The sequence below is a fragment of the Eptesicus fuscus genome, chromosome 10, assembly GCF_027574615.1.
Source record: "Eptesicus fuscus isolate TK198812 chromosome 10, DD_ASM_mEF_20220401, whole genome shotgun sequence".
Classification (NCBI taxonomy): Eukaryota; Metazoa; Chordata; class Mammalia; order Chiroptera; family Vespertilionidae; genus Eptesicus; species Eptesicus fuscus.
This window is the reverse complement of record NC_072482.1, coordinates 35,687,877-35,715,815: the sequence shown is the minus strand read 5'-3', so window position 1 is coordinate 35,715,815 and position 27,939 is coordinate 35,687,877. Positions and strand designations below refer to the sequence as shown.

Here is a 27,939-nt window from a genome sequence, read left to right as displayed (position 1 = left end):
TTTATCTCTCCAGAACCAGAGTCAAATTTCTGGTAGCATAGCCCTCATTATGCATGTCCACTTGATATGGATAGAAAAAGTCAGCACTGGCTTTAAAGTTCAGTGATAGCTTAGTAGAAAATTACACGCAATGCTGATTATAAAGCAGTTTTGTCTGTGGTTTGCAACAATTTTGCTACATACATTCTATTTGATCATTCTCCTTCCATTATTCTTATGTTATAAAATATTTCATCTACTTAACTTGATTTATTAAGCTTTAATTTAAGCCCCACCCCATTTTTATTAATCTGAAACACATGTACTTGCCATTTAATGTTTCTGATCAAAATGAGATGAGCCGGATTGCCACACTTGGTTTGCCAAAGCAGAGGGGCTCATGCCTTAGTGTTTGTTCAGCCTTCCCATGTACAACTAAGCAATTTCCCTTCAGTTTCTGAAAACTGTAAAAATATAATTTCTTCCCCCAATTCACCATTTGCAAGTAAGGAACTCTACTCTGGGCATCACTGGCATAAGTGATTCACATTGTTTATGGAAGCAAAGCTTAGGGTTGAGAGAGAGAGAGACAGAGAGAGTGAGAGATCTAGTTGATGCGTTTCCTCTTCATGGAGGAAGTTAAATGTATTTTCAATGTCTTCTTTTTCATCTTTTTCACATCATTAGTATCAGACAAACTGATACTCTTGAGAGCAGAAATCCTCACCAATGTATTTCCAGTGGCTGGTACCATGCCTGGCTCGCAGTGGGTACTTGGCACACTTTTGTTGAAGGAGTACACAGAAACATAACATGCACCAATGAGAGATGAAGGAGAAAAACATGCTACTGAGCACTGCAGCACTCAGTAATGTGTACGGAAGTGTTGTATGCATTATTGCTTTTTATCCTCACAGTTTCCTTCAGAGGTGCTAAGTCATAAAGCTGGTAAATGGCTACTCTGGGATTTGAGCCCAGATGTGTTTACTCTAAAACCATTCTCCCACGCCACACACAGGCAGTGTGGACGATCTGCTTTGCCATGAGCTATTGTGTAACAAAAAGAAAATATGAAGAAAACATTACTGTTTATGGGAATCTATAAAACAATATTGTCTTTTGATCTGGAAGTCCTCTAGCTGATAATAAACTTATAATTTAACGTCCTCTATAGACCACCGTCCCAGGCAGAAGGAACAATGTAATACTGCAGCCCCTGCAATCTGATACTCCATATAAAATTACTGTTATTCCTATTTATGAGGATGGAGATGGTAGCCATCTAACAGGAAATGGAAGAACTGGTAAGTGTCTTAGACCTTTTACAATCTTTAAATGTTGCCTTTACCAGTGCATCTCAAGTACTACATCGGTATTGCATTAACTTTATACTAGGCATTGAATTTTGTCAGATTGATATGAGAACAGAACTTGTATTTTAACTGTTTAAAGGTCCACTTAAAGAAGAAAAAGAAGACAAAAAATCTGCATATTTTGCTTTGCTTGAGATAGTTTTATTTCTCCTTTGGAAAACCATTTGGTATTCTCTTGAGTATTGTTTTAGTTTGTGTGGTGTCAGTTAAGCCTGTAGCTGCTAAGTCAGTTTAGTATCAGCAAAAAGACACTCCATCACGATAGCATCTTAGGTCATAAATAATCGAGATGTTTAGCATTTACCTTCTCTCTTTACAAATGTGGCTTTTTTTACAAAAATATTTTTTTCTATTGTACCAAGTACTTTACAAAGAATTACCAGTGCTGAGACCCCTGTTTCTAGCCTACACTGGTGGCATGGTGGCAGTTACTTGGGGTTTAGAGCAAAGGTTCTCCAGTTTGGTTGCTCATTGGAATCACCTGAGACGCTTTAAAAAATGCTTTGCCTGGGAGCCAGCCCCAGAGTTACTGATGTAACTGGGATGAGGTGTGGTCTGGACCTGCCGATGCTCCAATGTGCAGCCAAGGCTGAGAGCCACTGCTTCAGCATAAAGGCATGCTGGGCTATAGATCTGGTTTCTGTTATTGGCATTCCTTTTTTTTTTTTTCTTTGTTCAGCATGATTTCAGGATCCTTACTGTGCTCAGTTGCCCAAACTCTTTTTGTGCTTAAAAAGACCTTGGCAACACCACAGAATTTGAAAGACCTACCATTCCAAAGCTCCTAAGAGAAAAGCAAGACTAGAGTGATTTCAGCTCAGTCTCCCAAGACCAGGAATTTATATATTTATTGATACCTATTGTCTATAGGACGGCGTCAAAGGAGACTCAGTTTAGTGATTTGAATTTAAAATCAAGATGATTTAATTTAACAACTTTCCATTTTTAAAACTTCCCCTTAGGTTTTAGAATATATTTTGGTATTTTTCAGGGGAAATAGCATATTTCAGAATTTTGTGCTTATTACAATATATTACAAAAAAAATCTTTCCTAGATATTGAATTTTCCAGGAAGGCTCAAAGCCATTTCTAGTTGTTCTTCTGAAGAAGTGTTTCAAGGTGAATTCCTTATTTGTGTAATTCTATGAATAATAACTGAGCAGCTACTTCACATGCTGCCTCACAGCGTTGCTTTTTAGCTCGTGGAGTTGGAGGCAGTACCTGTGAAGGTTTGAGGATTTACTCGAGGTCATGTTCATGGGGAGGAGAGCGGTGCTGGGAAAGAACCCATTTAGTCACGAGCTAGCTGTGTGGTCTTGGGCAAGTCATATCGTATTTATGTGATTATGTGGTTGGACTCGATAGTGTCTAAATTGCTTGTTGGCTCTAATATTCTGTAATCTGTAACATTCTAAAAGTGGTATGAGATTTCCTGTGTCATTCTGCATCACATAACATACCAGCTCTGGAAATCACCAGTTCCTGAGTCCATTGGAGTTGCAGTTTGAATTTGAAAAACCCCTAAGCTTTCTGTTGAACATTTTACTATCTTTTGTCTTCTGAATAAGGAACTTCTGGGATATTATTCAATTTCACTCATGGGATTGTACTATTAATACTTATAATCTATACTCATCAAGTTCTTTGCTCTCCCTGTGTATCAATAAAAGGTCAGTAACGTGTGCCAATATTTGTTTGCAGTGGGACTACTTCCACCTCAGAACATACACATTTCTGATGAATGGTATACAAGATTCAGAGTATCTTGGGATCCTTCGCCCTCTCCGGTTCTTGGATATAAAATTGTGTATAAGCCAGTGGGTAAGAAAACACCTTTATCATCATATAAATGCACAGGGGAGTTATTTGGGTATGAAGGTATTCTTTGTCCCATTCCCTATGGTTAGATTCTACTGACAATTCAGTTCTCATATCAAGTCTTCTTTGATAAGAGGTATGTTTCCGGAAATAGCATTTTAAGCCAATGATTTTAGTATCATTGTCACTATGGGTGTAGGTGAGATTTTCATTAATTTGCATGACTAAAAATTTTATCTGGTCCATCAAATTGCACAAATTAAAGGTGTTTGTGTTTAGACATCCCATGTGTTATTATGGTTATGAAATAATGCATATTTAATCAATACAAACTTCTGTATTTTTCCCATGATGTCAAGGTTTTGTTCCTTTTGGGAAATATGTATTTTAGTTTAATTTATGACAGGCTTGCTTTCAATTTCCCATTGATCTTGGATAAAACCTTTATTAAATTATTTGCTGTATTTCTGTTTTGTCTACGTGCTTAGAACAGTGGAAGAAAATACTCTTTGTACCAAATTTGCTAGGGCGTCTTCCATGCACTAGGAATGGCATGAGCTAGAAATTTTTCCTAGAAAAACATAGAGAGGGAAGAGAAAGGGAAGATGAGCTTGTGTAAGAAATGGAGAGAGAACTTAAAAAAGGAAGAGATGTTAGTAACTGTGGACCTTCTGTCACTAAGCTTATGGAATGAGGTCCAAGATGGATGTTCTTAAATCATCTCTACATTAAAGATGTTAATTAGCACCTACTATGGGCAAAGCACAATGCTGGCAAAGGAGGCTCAGAGAAGAGGCTTGAGGTTCTAAGGTAGTTGTTTGTGTGATTGATTAACTCATTAAAGGGACAGTGATTACATACCTGTTACATTCCAGGTACTGTGTGCTATGCTTTGAAAATCTGAGGGTAAGGAATCCAGTCTCTGCTTACAGTTTTGTATTCACCATATAATGTGGCTTGAGTTACATTGAACAAAAGCATAAGGGGCTTTGGAATTAATGCTGTTCATACTATCCTTTGAGTATAAGTTAAGGCATTTTGATTTTAGGAAAAATTTGAGATTAGTGATAACATATATCTATGTATTTTTGTGATTGTTATTAAAGGTTCCAATGAGCCCATGGAAGTCTTTGTTGGAGAAGTGACATCATACACGTTACACAACCTCAATCCCAGCACCATTTATGATGTAAATGTTTATGCTCAGTATGATTCTGGACTCAGTGTCCCCCTGACGGATCAAGGCACTACATGTGAGTCACGTGTTTTTGCATGGTTGTGAGAAAAAGTATAGTACAAATTACCAGGTTAGCCTGTTTTAATGTTATTTCTTCTTAACATATGCATGTTTCCTTAGCAATAAGTAGGTGACCCTTTTGTGCCTAGCTAAACAAATCTATAAGTAATATAATTCAATATACAAATATCAGTATATGATGAGATATGTTTAGTTCACAAAAATATTATATTTTGAATTTTGAAAGATTAAAAATTATGATTTCATTTCATCATGAATGATCCTGTAGAATTAGAGTTGGGATGCAAGGAATTTTTTTTGGTAGTTTTTCTTGATATTTGATGTTAAAACATCTATTACCTAAATACATTGATTTAAATGCAAGTTTTCACAGAAATGCCATGATTATTGATTCAGCCCAGATAGAATTTGTTATTACCAAGTGCTTTAATAATCACTTAAGGACTTAGCAGATTGCCTTTTGGAAAAATTTCTTATTTTCCACAAGATGTCTTTGACATTTGTAGTGTTGAGAGGGCCTATGTGATATTTCCTCTTGAAAATCAGTGATGGAAAGGGAGATCTGTTTTGGCTGCACCACATTTTCATGTATGTTTCTTATAAGGAAACAACAAGATTTTAGACATTCTTTTTTAGCCACGTGGAAGTTCTAAAATTTTGTTATGATTAAAAGTATGCTTTTCTGCCTTTATTTAAAAAGTAAATCTATTATCTTTCTTTCTTTTGCAGTATATTTAAATGTGACAGATCTGAACCCTTACCAGGTTGGGTGGGACACATTCTGTGTTAGATGGTCACCTCACCGGGCAGCCACCTCCTACAGACTAAAGCTAAACCCTGCAGATGGTACGTGTGCAAAACAAAAAAAGAACTGGAGCTCATAGCAACATTTTAAAATTCAGTAAAGAGGATGCATTTTGTTTACAAAATTGTGTATAATATGCCTTTAAATGCAATTGAGGATGACACTGGCATGTTCCTTTGTTGTCATGATCAGGAACGAGAGGACAGGAAATTACAGTGCGTGGATCAGAAACCAGCCACTGCTTCACTGGCCTTTCACCAGACACTGACTATGGCGTCACTGTTTTCGTGCAGACACCAAACCTCGAGGGTCCCGGTGTCTCTGTCAGAGAACACACCAGTAAGTGTTTGAGTAACCTGGAATGTCTGTCAGGCTTCAGAATGGAATTCTCTGGGTGCGGGAGACCTACGTGACCCCTGAGCAGGCTCTACTCCGTATGGGCAGCAGTGATGATGTAATGATGGCAGGTTCTTGAAGGTGGAGTCTGTGGCTGGTTCAGGACCTTTACCTGGAGAAAATCCATGTTGCCCCTATTACAGCGTTGGTATTATTTTTAAGGAAAGGGCTAAAGGAGGGAGATATGGCTCCAGTGGACAGTGGGAAGTTGATGGGCATCTATATTATTGACTTCTACTCATTTGACCCTATCTGAAGGCCTTACATTCACCTTTTGAATCTTGGCTTTGCATTTTGTAGCTGTAGTCAATGTTGAATGACTATCAATGACACCAAATTCAGATACAATAGAATTCCCAGTGTGTCCGTGCCAATGAGACATGATTTGTCATCAAGAATTTAAATCGCTCTTAAAATTCACCTTCTGTGTTATGAAACGTGCACATATTGTTTCTCTAATTATTATTTTTTAAAATTCTAGCCGTAAAACCAACAGAAGCCCCTACCGAGCCACCCACACCTCCTCCCCCTCCCACAATTCCACCCGCTCGAGATGGTAAGTACAGTTGATTTGGAAATGTAATAAGTAAGAAGGGATTTGTTGCCTCCTGACTAATGCAGCCTGCACATCATTTACAATTCATATAGAACATGATTTCTGATTCTTGTTGAAGAGCTTTTAGGTTAAAAGAAAAGATGGCCAGTAATTTGTTCTCCCCCTCCAGGAGCATTTTGGTGTGAATGGAATCAGTCCTAAACTACTTCAGCTCTTCAGTTGGAACTTGTTTTCTTTCGTTTTGCAGATTAATGTCTCATGATATCTTACATAGTTCACGGTCACCTGGTGGGCCTTTGTTTCTGTGGGCTCCTGGCATCAGTAGGATCCATGAATCTTTTTGGCTGTATCTGCAAGCTAACTCCTGGGCCTTTGGCTTTGGAAGTCCTGGTTTCTGATCTGAGAAGTGCCCTGGATTACACAAAGCTAGAACATTTCTATTTATTAAAGTCTGAGGCGTAATTGTCACTTGAAAATGTTAAAGCTGGTCTCTCAAGTAATTTGGGGCAGTTCTCTGTGGTTTATCAAATTAAGTTTAAACTAATTAACTACTGGTTTATTCCCCCTCCCCCCACATTCTGTTTTCTGAGTTAAACTTAAAGCATGTCAGATTTTAAAAGTATTTTTCTTTTATCTTAGAAGGCTCTAGACTGGCACAACTTCTTTAAACCTATTAAATAAGATAAAAGTTAAAAGTGTACTATTATAGGGTAAAACAATAATGGGTTTCTTGAAATTTGGGTTGTTGAAAGAAATTCAGTAAATAATCTTGGCTTGTTGAGTTCTTTTAATACTTTATTTTTTAGAGCAGTTTTATGTTCATAGCAAAATTGAGCAGAAAGTACATAATGTTCCCATTTATACCCTGTACCCTCACACGCACAGCCTCCCCCAGTATCACCCTCTCGCACCAAAGTGGCACATTTGTTACCCTCCATGAGCTTATATTGACACACCGTTATCACCCAAAATCTATAGGTTATATTTGGGGCCACTCTTGGTGTTGTACATTCCACACGTTAAATTTTTATAGAATAAAGTGTTGTTAAATTTTTATTTTCAGAATTTTTTTTTAGTCTTTAAGTCTGAAGATTCAATGAAAGATATTTATTTTATTCCATCCCTTCCTTCCCCCATATAATCATAGTGGCCTAATTTAAAAGACACCTTATTTTCACCAAATCTTTGATAAATATATACAAAATTTCTAATCTTTTAAATCCTGGACATTGTTGCTTTTCATTTCCTTTCCTCCTCACTTATTGTTTGAGGCTACTTGAAGAGTTCCATGAGGAAAGAGCATACATTTGCATAGTGGATCTAAATAGGTGGAGTAATTCCAGAGCAGAAATTGAGGACCAGTTAGATAGTGCCTCTCACACTTTACTGTGAGTAGGAACCATCTGGGCATCTTGTTGCTGATTCTGGCTGAGGAACTCTGGGGTAGGGCCCAGGATCCTGGATTTCTAAGAAGCTTCCCAGGCGATGCTATTGCCACTGAACCATACTTTGAGTAGCAAGGTGATAGGCTGCATTTCTCAGTTGTGTAATTTCATTTGAATGAAAGAATTCATGATATTTGGAACTTCCTTTTTTAAACTTTATTTCCCCAGTATGCAAAGGGGCCAAGGCAGATATTGTATTCTTGACTGATGCCTCCTGGAGTATCGGGGATGACAATTTTAACAAAGTTGTAAAGTTCATCTTCAATACTGTGGGAGCCTTTGATGAAGTCAATCCTGGTGGAATTCAGGTGGGTGTCTTTTCATGATGGCTATTCACTTGTAATGTCTTGCTATTTCCTTCGAACTTCTCTTTTTAAGTAGAAAGACTTTTCACTACAAATTATGTTTTGACTTTTGTTATTTGATATTTTCATTACACATATATTTTTCAGAAGGAGTTGAGTATAAATAGTAAACAGAAAAATAAATATTCCTTTAGGTATCTCTTTGGCTAGATGATATTCCTATTGAATAATTTAGGGGGTTCTGACTAACTTCCCTGCTTAAAACTCTTACAATGATACACTTCCATGAAAGGTCAGATGATGTTCTGGAAATTAAATGCACTGTGATTATCAGCCTATGTTAAGTCAGTGGAGTCAGTGAGGAATAGTGACTGGAGTGGGTGTGTGGAACCCTGCTGCCTACTCTATCATGGCATTGCAGATACTACCTTGACCAGAAGAATGGCCATTATTGACTCAAAGGGTATTTCATTTGTTTTCCTAAAATAACTACCAACTATGTTGCTGTGAAATTACTCCAAAAGTATTTGTTTTACTAGAGTTGGAACTTAGAGAAGGTTATCTTTCCATAAGAGGCTTTGAAGAATAATTCATTATATAGCCACAACTTACCTGTAAATTGGAGCATCTTTTTCACTACTCTCAATAGACCAATGAACTGAACACTTCAGTCCAGTGGCTCTAAACTATGTTTTGGTGAGCCCTTCTTCCCAGGCCCCTCTGAGAATCTGAATGAAGCTATTATTAGTTATTTCTTGGATTCTGTAAACTTGAAGACTTCAAATTCCTCCCTTTCTGGAGTGGCTTTCTTGATGGCTTTAGGCATTCTGTGCTCCTGAAGGACATTGTCTGGGTTACTGTTATAGCAAGTATCACTCTCTATGGTCATTATTGTGTGCAACTCTCTTCTATCTAACTCACTGACTCCTTAAGGCAAGGGACTATATTGTATCATTCTGCTTCCAAATCTTTTTCTTTCTCTCCCCATTCCTTGTTGATGAATTTTTTTTCTTTATTTTGGCAGCTTGTACTTTATCATGTGGCATCTTAGAAACATTAGGAAAATAAGAGATTTTGACATAAACCACAAATAATTTCATAAGCAAATCATGTCTTCTTTTATGGAAGAGTACTTTATGGAATATACTAAATTTCAAATCCTCAAATAACCTCGTGGATATTATTCCAACCCAAGAAGAGTAAAAAGTCAGGCCAGTTATATTCTCAATTTAATGTGTCAATAGCTAAGCCAGTTTTCCATCCTTTTAGAAATTTAAGATATCTAATAAAAAATAAGAAAATAGCTATCATATTTTATTAACTTGTATGTGCCAACTATTTTGCATACATGATTACTACACGTGTCTTTAAAACAATCCTAGAAAGCAAGAATAATTATCTCAATTTTTCCGAGGAGGAAACTAAAGGCCAGAGATGTCGGGAACTTGCCCAGTGTCACATGGCCATTAATTGGCAGAGCTAGGATTTCAGTCCAGTGATTCCTGACTACAAAGTCTGTACTCTTTCCACTAAATCACACTGTCACTAAGTTTATGATGAGTGCTGATTATTATCACACATGTAATATTTTCGTATTACCCTAAAGAGTGGATGTGGTCAGTGAGAAGGAACACTTGGCTGTGGAACCAATTGCTTTGCCCACATTTGAGTTCAAAGATAGTGTGTTCTCATTGCTCCCGATTTTACCCATCCCTTCCTATACCCTAGAGAAAGGTACCATATGAATATAGTATATTTATATTTTCACATCAATTATTGCCTATTCATTAAAGATTAGATATTAGATAATTTACTGAGACAGCAGTAGCCAGTGTTATAATACTAGCTATAAAGAGCTTTATAATACTCTGTCAGGTCTGAGACACTTCTCTTTCCCATTCGGCAGTTAGAGGATTCACTGGAAAATTGAAACATCAAAAGAGATGACTTACCCTCCCCACAAACCACATTTTCTTTCAGGTCTCATTTGTGCAGTACAGTGATGAAGTCAAGTCTGAGTTCAAGCTGAACACGTACAATGACAAGGCCCAAGCCCTCGGGGCCCTACAGAATATTAGGTACCGAGGAGGAAACACAAGAACAGGTACAGTTGATCAGAGTATATGTAGACCTTCACTCTCCAAAGTGTTTGGAGTGGAAGAACCGAGTGTACCATCTCACTCTAACATTCAAATTCTGAACAGTTGGGCATGGCTAATGGCACTTGGATGGTTTGCATTGAGGTGACACTAAAATGTTTCATGCCACGCTCTATAGGTAAGGCCCTCACGTTTATCAAGGAAAAGGTCTTGACCTGGGAGAGTGGCATGAGGAAGAACGTCCCCAAAGTGCTGGTTGTGGTCACAGACGGTCGGTCACAGGACGAGGTGAAGAAAGCAGCTTCGGTCATCCAGCAGTCAGGTAAGCCCAGGCCTGAGTTCCAGGCCTAGTGCTTGCACTCATTATTTTAACAGTTTTGAACATTCAGAAATGGTTGCAAGAACCCCCAAATTTCTGATTTACTTCATTGTTCCTGTTGAATCTGTATTTCATACTCTTATAATATTAGTTTATGTTTAATTGTGGAATGGTTTGGTGATTGCTCAGAAATAGCATGGTGTATATTCTTTGTGTAAGATGTGATTCAGGGTCTGTCAATGAGCAAACTAGATTTCTCGTGGGGGCTGGAAGGCTGTAGAATGCAAACATGGGGTGATCCCAGAGCAGGCTTCCTGCCATAGCAGAAGGGAGTCTTGAGGCTGGCTCCTGTGCAAGGTGAACATAGGGAAGCCTTCACTTTCACACAGCCTTGCAGATGCAGGCTCAAAGCAGGTTTCTCAAAGGTACCCTGCCCAGGAGGAACAGCCAGGTCTCAGGGACACGTCTCCGGGGCACATCTTGGCAAACAAACATCCTCAGTGCCTCCTGGCAACACTGCCTTTTGGATGAGTTGCTTAGGATTATTAGAGATGAAACAAGGTCTTTCCAGTACTTGCATTAACGCCGCCTCTGAAGCTCCCTCAGGTCCAAGGTAGACATATGTTGTGCATTATCTATTGTAGTGATTGAAAAGTACTTGGTTACATGGAACTGCACTGATCTTTTTATAAATTACTGCTACTGTTTTATGCACTTTGAGCATATTTCAGCATATTTCGTGCTCCTAGCTGACTTACATTTGGGGTTATGAATACTTCTTATGTTACCTTATTTATACCTAATTAGGTAACTAATTCCTTATACAGTTATTTTTTTAACAGTCAAATCAAGCTTTTGGAGTAGAAACTTTATTTGTATTAACCTAAATAAATAAAGTTATTGCTAGTAGGAATTGTATATTTCATTTTATTTTTTAAGCATTTCTTTTTTTTTTTTATTGACTTCAGAGAGGAAGGGAGAAGGAGAGAGAGATAGAAACATCAAATAATGATAGAGAAACATTGATTGGCTGCCTCCTGCATGCCCCACATTGGGGATCGAGGAATCAAACCATGACCTCCTAGTCCATAGGTTGATACTCAGCCACTGAGCCATGCTGGCCGGGCCATATATTTCATTGTAAAACTGACCAGAATGCTGCCTTGGAGCTTGAGTTTGTTGAGAATCAAATTTTTAAGTGAGCCCATTCTTGGTTTCTGAGTCACATAAGCTTAAAATGTTAATGGTGCCCAAGAGAGCTGGAGAATTCTTGGGTCTATCAGGACTATAGATCTGTAGAAGGAAATGAGCACCATGTTAATCTTTCTGCTCTGAAAATGTTTGCCTTTTGTTAGGATTTCATTCTAGGAAATCCAATTAATTGAATTTTATAAGCCAGAAAATAGGAAGGCCTGGAGAAAGAGCATATTTATTAAGGAGAGTTTGTGTCAATTAAAAGGACGTGCTGCACACACTGAGGAAATACAGCATCGAGTCTGATAAGATTTTATTTTGAGTTGTTTAAACAATAAAAGACGGGGAAAGGGCCGTGTAATTCACTCTATAAACATGCTTTTCAGGGTTCAGTGTCTTTGTCGTTGGTGTGGCTGATGTTGAGTACAACGAGCTTGCCAATATTGCCAGCAAACCAAGCGAACGGCACGTGTTCATTGTGGATGACTTCGAATCTTTTGAGAAGATAGAGGACAACCTCATTACATTTGTCTGTGAAACTGCCACCTCGAGTAAGTCATGGTCCACATGGGACCATAATCTCACTTGTTTTGAAAAATAACTACTTGGTAGGCCATTCCCTATCCTATATGGGATCAAGCCTGTGCATAAATAGATCCTGGGAAATCCCTTGAGAACCTGATGAATCATTGTTCCTATTGAGATTGTGCTTGTCAGAGGTCCATTTTAAGCTTTGAAGATGTAATATATTCCTTATATGGAAATGAAGTGTTTTAATACATCCTTTCCCCACCATCCCAATGCCTGTGACATTTGAGTAAATTAATCTTCAGCTTCAGGAATGCATTTATAGAAGCATCACTGTGAGATGAAGGTTTCCTGTATTAGTAATCAATTAGTGTTTGTTCTGTCAACATCTGTGCTTCAAGGGAGCAATGAGAAAACTGACTTGTACGTGTGTGCGCCATAGAAATTCATTTGGTTCCCATTTGTCTTTTTGGTTGTAGATTTTTCTCTTTATTCCAAGATCTCAAGTTCAACTTTTAAAATACAGTGAAGGTCAAAACGTTCATTATTTTTGTCAACTTATCCTCTTCCCCATCCATTGGCACTGATTCCTGGGGCATTAGATTATGGAGGCAGTTATGCAGCTAGTCTAGACTTTTGATCCTAGGCAGGGCTATGATTTGCAAGGGTTACAGTTTCCCCTATTAAACATTATATTAAATCCTCAGAGATCTGGGAGAGATGGCAATAGTAAGCAATGGTCAGTACTTTACTGTGAAAACTGACCTTGAAACTCAGAAAGGAGCTGTACTGGTGGAAGGTGGGCAGGGAACTACAGTTGTCTCATATCCACTCCCAGTGGTCCTGAAAGCCACTCTCTGGGATTCCTGGCCCTGGGGCGCCCAGTGTGAAAACTGCTGTAGACATGTAATTCTTACGTGATGTTTGGTAGGCAAGCTTGGCAGAGAACAGAAGAGGGATGGATAGGGACAAACTCCTCTTGCCTTTGCATAAATCTGAAATTCCCTGGGTGGGAGAAAAAAAGTTCTTTAAGCGATTTAAAAACATCTGAATTTCCCCCCTTTAATTGTATTTTACTATTCTTAAGAACATTGTAGAATTCTAATTGGGCTGGAGAATGTTCAGAAAACATTGCTAATACTGGTCAATAGTATAATTTCTCCTACACATGGGAAGTCTACAAGAAAGCCATTACAAAAAATTAGATCAATGTTAGTTTTTGTAAATGCGTGAACTATTTCATTATTTGATATATGCACATCGCTGATTTGTGTCCATATACAATGTTGGCATATTGTGTTGGTGAATCAGACTTAAAGAACACTGTCTATTGCAGATTGCCCTCTCATTTATTTGGATGGCTACACCTCACCAGGTAAGCATTTATAAACTTGGGCTAATTTGTTTCAGGATTTAAGCCATAAAATAATTTAAATGACCTCACTTCAACATTTTATTTTCTGATGTAAAGGTTTTAAGATGCTTGAAGCATACAACATCACAGAGAAGAATTTTGCTTCCGTCCAAGGCGTCTCTTTGGAGTCAGGGTCTTTCCCCAGCTACTCCTCCTACAGGCTGCAGAAGAACGCCTTCATAAACCAGCCCACAGCGTAAGTGTGACAGCAGGAGGGTCTTTTTCTGACAATGATGGTTTTTGAGGCTCTTGGAATCCTGGAACTTTAGGTTGGTCAGAAGGCTCCTTATGAACGACCTAGCTTAATTTCCTTAAATGCAGTTGGGTTAAGTGTCTTCCACCAGGTCACACAGGAGATGAAGACTCCAGCCCTGCTCTTCTCAAACCTAAGCATCTCACCCTGGTTCTGCAGGGTTATGGATTCCTGGCCCTTTTGAATTCAAGGCGAGGATCATAGCTATGCTTTTTCCAAGGGAGGCTGTTTAAACAGGAAGGCAACTTCTTATTTGGAACGTTGTTCCCTGTGGTGCAGAGCGACTGCTGGAATAGGTGCAGAAGGAGAGCGGCATTCTTTTCGGGTTGCAGGACCTCCAGAAGATGAAAGGCCTCGCAGCTCAGCTTGTCCGCCTTCCGAGAGGCAGTGGTTGGTTTTTATTGGCCGATGCTCCGGCGACCTGCCGGGGAGCTCTAGATGTTTTATTTTATACTCCATGCAAGTTTGCACCTGGGAACCATAACCCAAATATGTATTTTTTATTCACTAGAATGGAAACATTTTAATCTTGAGAAATATGTGTTTGGCAACTTAGAGAGCGAAAAGAACACGAAGAAATAAAGCTTTCAGTAACTGAGGACGGGGTCAGAAAATGCTGTCTGAAATGTGAAACGCTCTGGGAAAGCTGACGGAAAATTCAGACTAAAACTGAAACTAATTTCTTTTAAGGAAGCAGAGATCGTATTGTAGTGTGGCCACACTGGAGGTTCCTCTCTTTGATGGTCAACCAGGACCAGGCTGGTTCCCAATTTTAGGTTTTTCAGTAAATCTTCAGTCCCAGTATTTAACTCTCAGTCACCTCAAGATTTGATATCTACCTTTAAAAGAATTTTTTTATTTTATTGATTTCACAGAGGAAGGGGGGGTGAAAGAAGAGAGAGAGAGAGAGAGAGAGAGAGAGAGAGAGAGAGAGAGAGAAACATCAGTGATGAGAGAGAATCACACCAGGGATCGAGCCCGAAACCCAGGCATGTGCCCTGACTGGAAATTGAACTGTGACCTTCTGGTTCATAGATCAACGCTCAACCACTGAGCCACCTCGGCTGGGCAATACCTACCTTTTTACTCATGATAGCTTACTGTCCTCTCATGAGTCAGAGCTTATGGCTGAAAGAACCATAAGTGCAATTCAACACGCCCCCCCCCTTCCCCGAAGGACTCATTAACTGATAAAGAAGAAGAAAAATGGGCAAGGTTAGACATACATGAATATGGAGAAGAGATTATTTTTAACATGGGATATTACAAAGATAGTAGGTTTTTGGACACACAGGAGCTATTATGTCTGCTTGCCCAGAACACATGTTTAAGAAGCAGAGCAGCATCATATTCCGGAAGTACCAGTGGTGTGGTTGGTGGCTTGAAAACTCAAGAGACATTCTGGGCCCTCTGTCAAGGTTCATGGAAGAATAGGTTCTTCCCTGTCTGAGAGCTGATGATCAAGGCCTTTTTCCTGCCTTCAGGATAATGTGTTATTAAATAGTCTCAGACAGAAAACCATCAATTTAGCTTCGATGGTTCCCCTGAATAACAATGGAGTCAACTCTGGGAGGACACATGGAACCACATGTTTTTGTCTAACAGCCTTGGAGCAAAGAAACATTTCCTTTTAATTGAATTCCATCCCTTTATCAGCACTAAACGTTTGCACATGTACATGACCTTAACATTTATTACTCGTTTTCTTTTTGGGAACATGTAAGCTTCTGGAGATTATGTGATTTATTTATTTCAAGGGAGGAATTTGGAAGTGTAAAAACTACTAGAGAAAGCGAGGGATAAATTAAAACCTTAAGCTATTTTATAATCTCATACCCCTGACACTGGGAATTAAGTATATTTAGTGAGATTCGTTTTCTTTAAGGTACATCCACAGGTATAATGTTTATCACTCTAAAATTGTTAAGCAATTTTGCAATTGTTTATGTGTCTAGAAAAAATTAGTTGTTAGGATAAAAGACCATTTGGCAATTTCCCAGACTTCTGTGACTTTATCAGATTATAAATAATCTATTACTACTTACATAATGGACCTTTAGTGCTTGTTCTTTTGATGTCTTTCCTAATTTTTTCTCCTTCTAATATGTTGCCAGATTATTATAAATGACTTCTAAAACTACCCATAATAAGATTCTGGTCCAAAGATTTAAAATATTCTCTATTTCTGATGAGAAATTTTTATTAGTGAATTCATTCATTTGTTTTATCCACAGAGATCTACACCCAAATGGACTCCCTCCTTCATACACGATTATATTATTGTTCAGACTTCTCCCAGAAACTCCCAATGACCCTTTTGCAATTTGGCAAATCACAGACAGAGACTACAAACCACAAGTTGGAGTGATTGCAGATCGTAAGGATTTTTATCTTATTTTAAGGCACATGTGTACATATTGTTGATTAGGTTTTCTCTTTTCTTCTCTTTTTAAGAGCCTTCTGAATATGCAGAGTGAGGCAAAAGTAGCTTATAGTTGTGAATATGAGAAACACAGAGTTTATTTTTATATTATTCATTATTGTATTCTTTTCCATAAAAACAACTATAAACCTACTTTTGCCCCACCCTGTATATGTTTACTTGACATATGCTTTTATGTTTAAAGTTTTTAAAATGTAATTTATTAGTAAATATTTTAATTATGTTTTATCCCAACTAAAACTATTGAATTTTTTAGGCAACTTACCAAAAAAGAATCATCATGAATACTTTCAATATAAAGTATACCAGGCATGTGATTTAGTAATAATTATGTATTAATTACAGCTTCTAGCAAGACATTATCATTCTTTAACAAGGATACAAGAGGTGAGGTGCAGACTATTTCATTTGACACAGAAGAAGTGAAGTCATTATTTTATGGAAGTTTTCATAAGGTAAATATTATCTAGTTACTTATAGAAAAAAGAATATGGCTTAATATTTTAAATTAATTTATTTTATTATTTTTTAAAATGTTATGCTAAATTGGTAAAAATATAGCTATATCTTTTAAAAATAAAATCTTCTGCTAATATCTTTTCAAAATTTGAATCATGTAGTATATAACTACTTTTTCTATCTACCTCTTTATTGTGAACCATTACATTATTTCATTTCCAATGCTTAATTTTTTATTATATTTTAATTGACAGGATTATTATTTTATAAAGCTGCTTCTGCTTGCTTGTTTATTGTAAAGTTACAGACATGCCAATGTAACGGTTATCACTATCTACCAATATAATAAAGATAAATCTTTATATGATTAACATTTACATTAACACACTATGGATTTTCTAAAATATCTTGTTGAAAGTTCTAAGATTCGCTCTTATGGGATTGTCTATTTTTGTTTATCTTAATTAATTCTTGTGTATGTCAACATCCAAGGATAATAGAGACTTCCTATAAGATTTTTAAAGGATGATTAATTGACAAAAGTACTGAAGTTTGACATATTAGAGAGGAAAAGAACAAACTAGGTTAGGAACGGACTTTTAAATACTATTTCTTCATCCATTGGGTTAGCAGGAGGAATACCTCTGGTTGCACAAGTGGTCTAAAATTTCTCCAGCATGACACTCAGAAAGTTAATCTCCTTTAGAGAAGACAAGTATTTCCAGTTCAATTTGATTCTCAAGTGAAAACTGAAGAGCTTTTCTGTATTTGAGTAGATGTAGCTGTATTTCTTGCTGATTCTATTCCTGAGAATTTGGGTTCTTTCCAGAATGCTTTTCTTATTCATGAATTAAATTCTCAGTCAGGATGACAAGGGACTCTTCTCACAAGCCCAAAGAGGCATCCCGATGTGCACATTAGCAAAATACAATGAAAGAAAACAAAGCTCTTTGAGAATAACGGCATATCCACTTCACAGTTTATTGACTTCCATGAAGTGAAGTGCGTGCAATAAAATAAATGCCTCGTTGGGAAAGCAAACTCTAGTTTGGCAAATATTATTAGCTTTAACTTCTCCTTATCCAATATTAGATGATGAATCTGGCAAAGTTCTTATGAACTTTTTTTTGGCTCATTGCTATACCTATTAAATTTATATTTGAGTAACCTGCTAAAAAGGACTATTTCATTTTTCCTTCCATACCCTCTAAAGATATTAGAAATTTAATTTCTACTAGCCAACTAATAGCCATTTATTTTTAAATTTTAAACTTTCATTGAATCTTCATTTTACTTGAGCAAAAAAAAAAAAGTATTTTGCAGAGGTCTATAGCGACAGTCAATTATTGCAAATCCAAGATCATTATTTTTGGCATTGCTTCTTTATTTGCCTTTATAGAAAGGTATTTGTAGTCTTAGGTTTTTCTTCTTACAAGCTTTCTTCTCTCCTCAAATTCTCTACTTTCTTTTTTCCATACTATGTTTCTTTTATTAGTTTTTTTCTCCACTTTTTCACTATACTCTTTTCCTTCTTCCATTCCCTTATCCAATTCTTTTAACCTACTCTCCTACATCATTTATCTAGTAACAAATTCAATCACTATTGGCTATTACATTCTTTACTGATTGAAGGATTCAAACATTCTTCTTTCATCTTCCATCTAATCCGGGAACTGAAGTCCTTCAGTCCTTGGGATAATGAGTAGCACTCCGATAGTAGGAAATGAGTGGAAATGACATGCAAGGGCTCTTGGGAAAGAGGGGGTAGGCTAAAAGAGCTTAAGCAGGGACTTGCAGACAACTATTAATTCTTGAAAATTCTCTTGAAAAGTTTTTTTGTGTCTCCATTCTGTTGTAACAGATGACATATATCCAAGTGAGAAATTTCTATTAAGAGGTAAAAGAGGAATAGATGAAAAATAAAGTTTTAGGGAATGGCAGAGTATGGGATGGGAGATGAATTGAAAAGTGTGTTTCTATTTTTTCTGCTGGCCTGTGACCAACAATGTTTCACAGTTTAAAAATGGTTTCTAAGTACTTAGGACAATGGTGTGCAGATGAAGAGCCCACTCTAAAATTTGATTATGCATGTGTTTAAAATGCAGTAAAACATGCGGAAGAGATCATAGCAAAACATGTTTTTAGCATGTGCTTAATATGGTTGACATTGAATGACCAGTATATTTGGGATGATTTTGTTACAAATTAAAACTCTTGATTTTGAAATAATTCTGGATACTATAATTTTTTCAAGTACTTTGTAATACTTACCTCTGAGATTGTTCACACAAGAGCCAACAAATAAGGTTTCATTCCTTTTATAATTTTTATTTTTTATTGAATTTATTGGGGTGACATTCTATATAATAAAAGAGTAATATGCAAATTGACCATCATTCCAACACACAAGATGGCTGCCCCTATGTGGTCAAAGATCCTGCCCCCATGTGGACACAAGATGGCTGCCACAAGATGGCCAGCAGGGGAGGGCAGTTGGGAGGGACCAGGCCTGCAAGGGAAAGCAGTTGTGGGCTATCAGGCCAGCAAGGGAGGGCCCAGGCCTGCAAGGGAAGGCAGTTGGGGGTGATCAAGCCTGCAGGGAGGGCAGTTAGGAGCGATCAGGCCAGCAGGGGAGGGCAGTTGGGGGTGATCAAGCCTGCAAGGGGAGGGCAGTTAGGGGTGACCAGGCCAGCAGAGGAGAGAAGTTGGGGGTGACTGGGCCTGCAGGGAAGGGCAGTTGGGGGGGGGGGAACAGGCCTGCAGGGGAGGGCAGTTGTGGGAGGGGAACCAGGCCTGCAGGGGAGGGCAGTTAGGGGTGACCAGGCCTGCAAGGGAGGGCAGTTAGGGGTGACCAGGCCTGCAGGGGAGGGCAGTTAGGGGCAATCAGACTGGCAGGGGAGCAGTTAGGCATCAATCAGGCTGTCAGGGGAGTTGTTAGTGGGTGATCAGATTGGCAGGCAGAAGTGGTTAGGGGCAATCAGGAAGGCAGGCAGGCGAGCGGTTGGGAGCCAGCAGTCCTGGATTATGAGAGGGATGTCCGATTGCCTGTTTAGGCCTGATCCTACCGGGATCAGGCCTAAACGGGCAGTTGGACATTCCTCGAGGGGTCCCAGATTGGAGAGGGTGCAGGCTGAGCTGAGGGACACCCCCCCTCATGCACGAATTTCATGCACCAGGCCTCTAGTTGGTTAATAAAATTACACAGGTTTTAGGTATACAGTACCTAAATATACAGATATAGTACATCATCTGTATATTGCATGTGTTTACCACCCCAAATCAAGTCTCCTTCCACCACCATTCATCTCCCCTTTACCTCTTCCACCTCCTCCCACCCCTCCTTCCCTTTGGCAATCACTATTCTATTGTCTGTGTCCAAAAGGGTGAAGGGATTAAGCAAAGTAAACAAGTTTTACTTCTTATTAGATAAAAAAATGTCTTGGAAATGCTTGTATGATGCTGTTCTTGAATTCAATGGTAGATGACTCTGCTGTGGGCATTTAAAATTTCTTTATTTTTAGTAAGCTATGTATTACTTTTATATAAATGTCATATGTAATTCATATTTACCACTTACAGATGCACTAAATTAGTGTTTTGGTGCTGATTCTCTGTGGGAAAAACATTTACTGTTTAAAAAAATCTCTAGGGATTGTTCTTATGTTTATTGACTCACAGCATTTAAGGGAACTTCTGTTTCTTTTAACTTTGAGCTGAACTTTTCAAAATAATCATTAAGTTCTTACTTGAGTATTTGTGCAGTGATAAGTGGAAACTATCAGCAAAACTATAAACTTTAAAGATTACCTGCAACCATTCTTTACATTGTTGAGATACACATGTTTTATTAATTATTTGTCCTAATAGATTTCTTAAGATTCATAGTGTCCTTAATACCAGACAAAAAAATAAAGTTGAATCTTGATCTATTGGTTTCTAGAACTGAATCTCTATAGAAGACATATGCTAGTTCTTACTATGTTAGGTATTTATATAGTATGAAAGTTCTTTTTGACTGAAATTTGGAAAAAATTATTCCTTGCCAGGTAGCTCAGTTGGTTAGAGCATCCTCTGATACACCCAAGTTGTGGGTTTGATCCCTGGCCAGGACACATAAAAAAATCAACCAGTGAATGAATACAGTGGAACAACAAATTGATGTCTGTATCTCTGTCTCTGTCTCTCTAAATCAATAAATAAGAGGAAACAAATTAAAAATTCAACTTAGCAAAGTCAGTGAAAGACATTCGAGGTTCTGTTTTACTGAATATAATAATAAATTATTGGTTTATTAGCTTGTATTTGAATAGTTCTTTATAGTTTACAGAGTCATCTCATCTATATTATCTCTGGTCATCTTAGTAATGGTACGTGGTGGGAAAATAAGAAAGTATGCATGTGTATGTGGCTGAAGGAAACAGACCCAGAGACGTTACATGGGTCATTTGATTTGATGTTAACAAATGACAAGATATTGCAACCTGGTCTTGGATTTTAGTCTAAGATGCTTCATTTGGGATGAGAATAGCTTAAAGAACACATTTTTAAACCTGTGATATGAAATATGAAGAAGTCAGCCAATTTTTTGTTAGTGAAAAATTTATAATGGAAACAAATGATTTTTATAGGTTCATATCGTAGTGACCTCAAAAAGTGTTAAGATTTACATCGACTGCTATGAAATTATAGAAAAAGACATCAAGGAAGCTGGAAATATCACAACTGATGGTTACGAAATTCTTGGGAAACTACTTAAAGGCGAGAGGAAATCAGCCACAGTAAGTAACACATTTTTATTTTTCTTGGTATCTTGTGTTAAGATTGGAAGGGCATTTTTTAAAGTAATAAGTGAATTTTTTTTTTTCTCAGTGAGTTTTAAATTGTTAAATTTCTTGTTCGGATTGAAACTTGGGAAGCGTTATATCCAGAAAATATGCTACTGACAGAATATAATAATGTGTTTTATTGCTAAAAACAAAATAAGATGTCAAGGCAACAGAGAACATCATGCAGTCATCTTGAAACAGGATCAAATTGGAGAGTACAACACAAATCGCTGCCAGGATAATCAGTGAAATCTAAAATAATTCATTTTTTTGTTCTTCAAAGAGAGTAATTGCTAATACAAATTTGTGCAGTCGGGACGTTAAGCATTTGTGGACATTGGCTGTGACCATCACCAGAGCCCGTGCTTTCGCGCAGAGGAGCCGTCGTCTGTCTCCGAGGGCAGATCAGTGTAGAACAGCAGCCAACTGACCGCATTGCTAACAAGTTCACTGGCGCATGTTTGAGGCAGGAGCATGCCAACCCTATTTACGGTTCTATCGAGTGAGACAGTTTTAAATGGCGGTTTCCACTGTACCAAGCCGTATGAACACTGAGGTTCATACTAAACGTCAATCGATAATCACAGAGTTCTAAAAGCAAGTCTGCTGTCTTTGGCTTCTATTAATTTTTAAATTACATTTACTTAATTTAGCTTTCTTCCATAGGCAGAATTTTCTTCTCCTAGATTCAAAAGTTGAAATTTCTATTCTACAATGAAAAACAATAAGTGCAAGTTTAATATAATTGTGATTAAAATGCAGACTTTCTATTGACTACTGTATTTTATGTTTAAATAGAACAACTATATCAGAGTTATAAAATAAGTTATTTCTAAACAATCTTTTCCTTCTTATTAAAATAGTTTTATTTTTAAAATGTAGAAAGATAGAAAGTATAGATTACAGCTGGCCCTCAGCATCTGCAGATTATGTGTCTGTGGATTCAACAGAGGATTGAAAATAATAACAAAGAAAATTCCAAAAAGTCAAATCCTAAGCAATATAGTGTAAACAATTATTTACATAGAATTTACATTGTATTAGGTATTATAAGTAACCAAGAGATAATTTAAAGTACATGGGAGGATGTGCTTAGGTTATGCAAATACTAGGTCATTTTACATAGCCTTGAACATCTTTGGGTTTTGGTATCTGTGGGGGTCCTGGAACTAGTCCCTCTGCAAGTAACAAGGGAGGACTGTACTATATTGAAATAGGTAAGCTGAGGGTAATCATAAAAATAATTAGTCAGCCCCTAGGTAAGAATTTATGAAAAAAAAAGAGCATTAATGGTAGAATAAATGTGGAATGGCTTTTGAAATTTTACTTTTCTATGAGGATAGACTATTAAAAGTTGATTTAACTGTGTGTTGTTTTCAAATTCTTAATGAAATAAATTCACAATTAAACAAAGGAATTAGTCCTCTTTAAAAAACAAAACTCAATCAAACATTTCTTTTTAGCCAAGGAAGTGAATCAGAAGTGGGAATTTCACATATGCATTTGCTTTACTGTCTCTTTATCTTACACACAGGCTTTTATATTCTTTCCTCATGAAGTAAGGATCCCTTTGCTCCCAAGGGCTTGCACCCTTGAGACAGAGAGGTTGGCAAAGGTTAAATTGTGGAAACGTTAATATACAATGTTTCTCATGCATCTTTAGCTGATGTTGCTGTTGGTTGTTTGCAGTTCCAAATCCAGAATTTTGATATCGTCTGCAGTCCAGTGTGGACCAGTAGAGACAGATGCTGTGATATTCCCTCAAGGGTAAGTAAAACAGAATGGAAACCTGTGGCAGTTTTATTAGCCCCCTGGGAGTAAGGGATCCGGATGCGGATGGTCTGGGAGAGGAAGTAGCACTCAGCAACTTCTTCTTCAGGATGCACACATCACTGTGCATGCTAATCAGCTACCAGAGCTCGGGCCAGTGACGCCAACCTTGGAAGCCAGGAATGGAGGATGGATAAGACACATCTGTAAATTCTCCCTAGCAGCCGGGGTGTTATGCCTAGTTAGAAAAGTCCTGCTACATCAGCATGTTTGATACACCGACAGCAGATCCCTTCTGTTGTTTATAAAGTCTCAGCATTTTATAGAATAAGCCATCACCTCTCTGGATATCTAAAGTTTAGGACTAACTGTATTTGTTTTTGAGTGATGACTCACTCCCATAGTATCTGTGTGAGTGGAAAATGGTTACAAAGTTAAATGCTGATGATGGATTTGAAGCATTGGGCAAGCACTAAACTGCATACATCCCCAGGATGAGTGTGCATTTACTTATTGATCACTTATTATAAGCTAGGCACTATTCTATGTGCTAGGGTCACAGCAGTGAAAGGTTAATATTCTAGTCAAAGGCAGGGGAAGGGAAAGAATTAACAAGTAGCTATAGACCAGTGATGGGCAACCTTTTGAGCTTGGTGTGTCAAACTTCGCCAAAAAACTGAGCATAACTCGGGTAGTGTGTCACTTTGAGGAAAAAACATTATTTTGCAATATTTATAGTTTAAATAACATAAATGTGTAATTGTTATATATAATTGTATTTAATAAACCAAAAACTAAATATTTAGTGCTGACACGCGTGTCAGAGGTTCGCCATCACTGCTATAGACTATGTTATAGAGCGGAAGTCCTAGGATGAAAAACAAATCAGGGTAAAGGGATAGATAGCCAAGTGAGTGCCATCAGCCCTCAGTGATAGGTGAGATTTAAGCAGAGACCTGAATCAGGTGAGGGAGACAATAATGTGGATACTAGAGCCAGAGCCAGAGGGAGCTGTAAAACCAAAGGCCCTAAGGCCACAATGTGCCACAATATCGGAGAAATACCAGTGGGGCTGGAGCAGAGTGAATGGGGAAAGTGGGATGACCAAGGTGGTGTTTTGCAGGGCATGTAAAGCTTTAGGCCATGGAAAGGACTTCAGGTTTTCTAAATGAAGTGGCCCTTTCTCTAACACCAGGTTAGAGAAAACTGGATTAGATAACCAGTGGCCGCAGTGGCAGTTTTGTAGACATTTCTTTGTTATGTGAGGTTTCCTAGAGTGAATGTAAAATAAAGGCATAAAGGAGCAAAGCAAGATTCAACCCAGGACTATTTGTAATGATCACTAAAATTATTTCTTGCACATTGGAAAACAGATTTCCTTGTGGAAATACGTAAGTGGAAGTGGGGGACGGGGAGTCATTTCTACCCTCAATTCATAGGTAAATATTCTTCTCAACATTTCAGAGAGATGAAGCAAAATGCCCCGCTCTTCCGAATGCTTGCACATGCACACAGGACAGCGTTGGACCTCCAGGACCACCAGGCCCTGCTGTAAGGAAACTGAAAAAGCCCTAGTTTTTCCTTTAAAGCTTTGGAGTAATCGTTCTTTTTTATTTTTTAAATTTAAATCTTTATTGTTGTAAGTATTACATATGTCCTTTTCCCCCCCTCATTAACTCCTTCTAGCCTGCCATCCCACCACCCCCCCATCCTAGGCCGTCAGTCACCACCCTATTGTCTGTGTCCATGAGCTATGCATATATGCATATAAGTTCTTTGGTTGATCCACCCCCTGCCCACACACTTCCCTCTGAGATTCCGCTGTTTGTTCCATGTATTCTTTTGCATAAAATGCTTCTAGCCATCCACATTTTCTGGGACAGAGCAAGCCATACTGCAGACCACTTTTGTGGTATATTTTGGTGGAGTAATACAAGAAGAAAATGTAAACACATTTGAACATGCAGGAATGAATGAAACTGGCTTCGTATTTAAGAACTTTTCTCTTAAAGATGTGAATCTGAGTTTCCATCTGTAATCACATGCTTTTGAAAATTCCTTACAGCTCCTAAAACCTTCTTCTGTGTATGTTATGGAACCACAATTGAGTGGCTAACCCAAGAACAATTTGTTTAGAACAAGGATATGTGTACCTTATGTAGCAGACATCTCATGGGAATAACATATGAAGATGTTACATATGTGATGATATAAACTCTGGGTGAAAGTATTGGGGTTTAGAGTAACTTGAATGAGAAGATAAAGTCTATATCTATTTATGGGGGAAGGTGAGACCAAGAAAGTGTAGGCAAAACATTGAAGATTGTAATGATATATCTCATTAATCAACGTGGAACCCTTTGCTTTTATCAATCCAACATCTGAGCTGGGCTGGTTTTGTGAAATGGTAGTCATTCCTCTAGGCCCTAATGGCCTCTTTTAAGAAAATGATTAATTAACATAGAAACAGCTCAGAGATTCTCACAATACCCAATTTTACTATACAGAGGCTATAACAAATAATGTAAAATAATTTTAGATTAATTATAAGCCAGCCTCTCATGTACAGAATCAGAATGTCACTGGAATTACCATAATTTCTATTAATAGTGATTTACATGATTTATATTTGTAATCATAAAATTATATCCCAATGTGACTTAGATGTTTTTGAGAAGTAGAGATTTTTTTCTCTAATTGTAAGATAACATTATTAGATATCACTACCATATTTATTTCTTCTTTGGTCAGTAGTCTCTGAATTCCTGTTACTAAACTACATATTCTGAGATTCTGAGTGATCCAAGATACTCTTCTTTTTGCATATTATTTCCCCTGAAGAATGCATGCATATAATTCCAAAGCTGAATTTTCTCTTTACTGTATTTAAATAATGCTTGGTTTTTTTCCGTAAACCTCACATTTTCAAATAAACTTCAAGATTTGCAAACAATTAAGAAAGTTCAGAATGTAAAAATGAGACACTTAGGGTGTACAAGGTTTTGAAATTCCCTTTCCTCACTTATTTGTGGGATATAAAGTCTTTACTTCAGTATTTTGTAAGTAGCTGCAGAAGTATTGATTGGAGAATATGCTGCTTCTTGAAACAATTTTTATATATCGACTTTTTCCTACTTTCCTTACATTCACCCTGAAATGTGTTCTTACTCTGTATTTTAGGGAGGACCTGGTGCTAAAGGTCCCAGAGGTGAAAGAGGTATCAATGGGGCAATTGTAAGTATATTTTAGAGTGCATTTAAATGTTCATCTATATGTTTAAGTCTGGTTGTTCAAATTTCTGCTAAGGGTGTATGTGACCTTGAGCAAGTCAGTTCATGTTTAGTGTGCCTTAGGCAATATATTACCTCTGTCTTGTCTTTGGATGTCAAAATGTTGGACCAGAGAAATGAATGTATAGGGTATGTCACTGCTGTGGGAATTGCACATGGGAATCTGTAGAACCTATGGGCTCTGCTGCAACATGTGGAAACAGGGGGTGACCCAGCCACCAATCAGAAGACCCCACAGGGAGCAGAGTCCCATGAGAGAGTGGAGAGGGTTGGGAACAGTTCTGTTGCTCTGCTTTACACCTGTCTCAGAGAAAGAGCTGAGCGGCCACCGGTGCGTTTGCTGGGGGTCACCTGCCCTTCTTACCAGTTTCACACAGGTCTTCCATGAACCACCTCAAGCTTTTTAAGGGGCATATTTTATGAAGATAATGTGTAGCTTTTGTCACAATCTCACAAATGATAAGCTAAGTCAGTTAGGAAGGGGTGAGCCTGAGATGCTAACCCAGGTCTGTCTGATTCCAAGTTTGTGCCTTTTACATTGCAAAGAAGCTTCAGTACAGAGTATCTACTCAGCAGATATCCACTCCTTGCTTGATTCATATACATGTTAGTTCCAGAAATAAGCCCAAGTCTAAGAGAAATCAGGACTAGCTTAAAATAAACCAAATCTAGTAACATTTGAATTTTGATCTCATGAGTATATGAATATAAATATCTGAATACATTATAGTCAATATATTTTACTTCTTTAAAAAATGTACTTCTAATAGGAGTTTTGGAAATGTAAGTATTCTTGTGAATTTATTTCATTTTCCAGTTGTTCTTATTTGAAGAATTACATGATGGTGTTTTAGGGTTAGGAAGTAAGTTTCCGACTGGATGTTAGAACTGGACGAGTATTACATGAATACGTGGTTGTTTCTTCCTTGTGTATTTTAGGGGCCCCCTGGCCCTCGTGGGGATTCAGGTCCTCCAGGCCCCCAGGGTCCTCCAGGTCCCCAAGGACCCAACGGACTCTCTATTCCGGGAGAACAAGTAAGTACAAAGGCTTTCTGTATTAAGTGAGGATGGCAGATTAACACTGAATTTAACTGGAACATTTTTTTACTATGTTTTGCCAAATCTAATGTTTTCTCAGAGAACTCAACAAAGTTAGTCATTGAGATAACTTCCTATGAGGACTATGATTTCAGATATGTAAATAGTATATGTAATAATGTATAACTGTGTAGACAAAAATTACGCTACTTCTTTGACCTATAAAACTTTTAAAATAAATAATACATATATCCTTCAACATCCTGAAGACTTTGAAATTGCTTTCAATCTGTGGCTTCCCTGGAGTCCTTTCCTAATACTAGGACCTCAAGGCAAGCTTGCATTATTTATCTAGGTCATTGCTTCTTTAA

The 27,939-nt window shown here is 37.7% G+C and overlaps 1 protein-coding gene across 2 annotated transcripts in view; it reads left to right on the top strand.

Annotated features, from left to right (window-relative positions):
• COL12A1 (collagen type XII alpha 1 chain) overlaps nt 1-27,939 on the top strand; it is a 110,319-nt gene that overhangs the window by 64,419 nt on the left and 17,961 nt on the right. For both annotated transcript variants that reach the window (XM_008139503.3, XM_028156727.2), the window contains exons 38-56: nt 1,154-1,283; nt 3,054-3,173; nt 4,277-4,423; nt 5,158-5,274; nt 5,426-5,572; nt 6,111-6,185; nt 7,799-7,938; nt 9,916-10,039; nt 10,213-10,356; nt 11,934-12,098; nt 13,412-13,450; nt 13,547-13,685; nt 15,977-16,119; nt 16,531-16,640; nt 21,273-21,422; nt 23,160-23,237; nt 24,705-24,791; nt 26,421-26,474; nt 27,470-27,565. In XM_008139503.3, the coding sequence (XP_008137725.2) occupies nt 1,154-1,283; nt 3,054-3,173; nt 4,277-4,423; nt 5,158-5,274; nt 5,426-5,572; nt 6,111-6,185; nt 7,799-7,938; nt 9,916-10,039; nt 10,213-10,356; nt 11,934-12,098; nt 13,412-13,450; nt 13,547-13,685; nt 15,977-16,119; nt 16,531-16,640; nt 21,273-21,422; nt 23,160-23,237; nt 24,705-24,791; nt 26,421-26,474; nt 27,470-27,565 (2,205 nt within the window). The remainder of the gene's footprint in view (nt 1-1,153; nt 1,284-3,053; nt 3,174-4,276; nt 4,424-5,157; nt 5,275-5,425; nt 5,573-6,110; nt 6,186-7,798; nt 7,939-9,915; nt 10,040-10,212; nt 10,357-11,933; nt 12,099-13,411; nt 13,451-13,546; nt 13,686-15,976; nt 16,120-16,530; nt 16,641-21,272; nt 21,423-23,159; nt 23,238-24,704; nt 24,792-26,420; nt 26,475-27,469; nt 27,566-27,939) is intronic.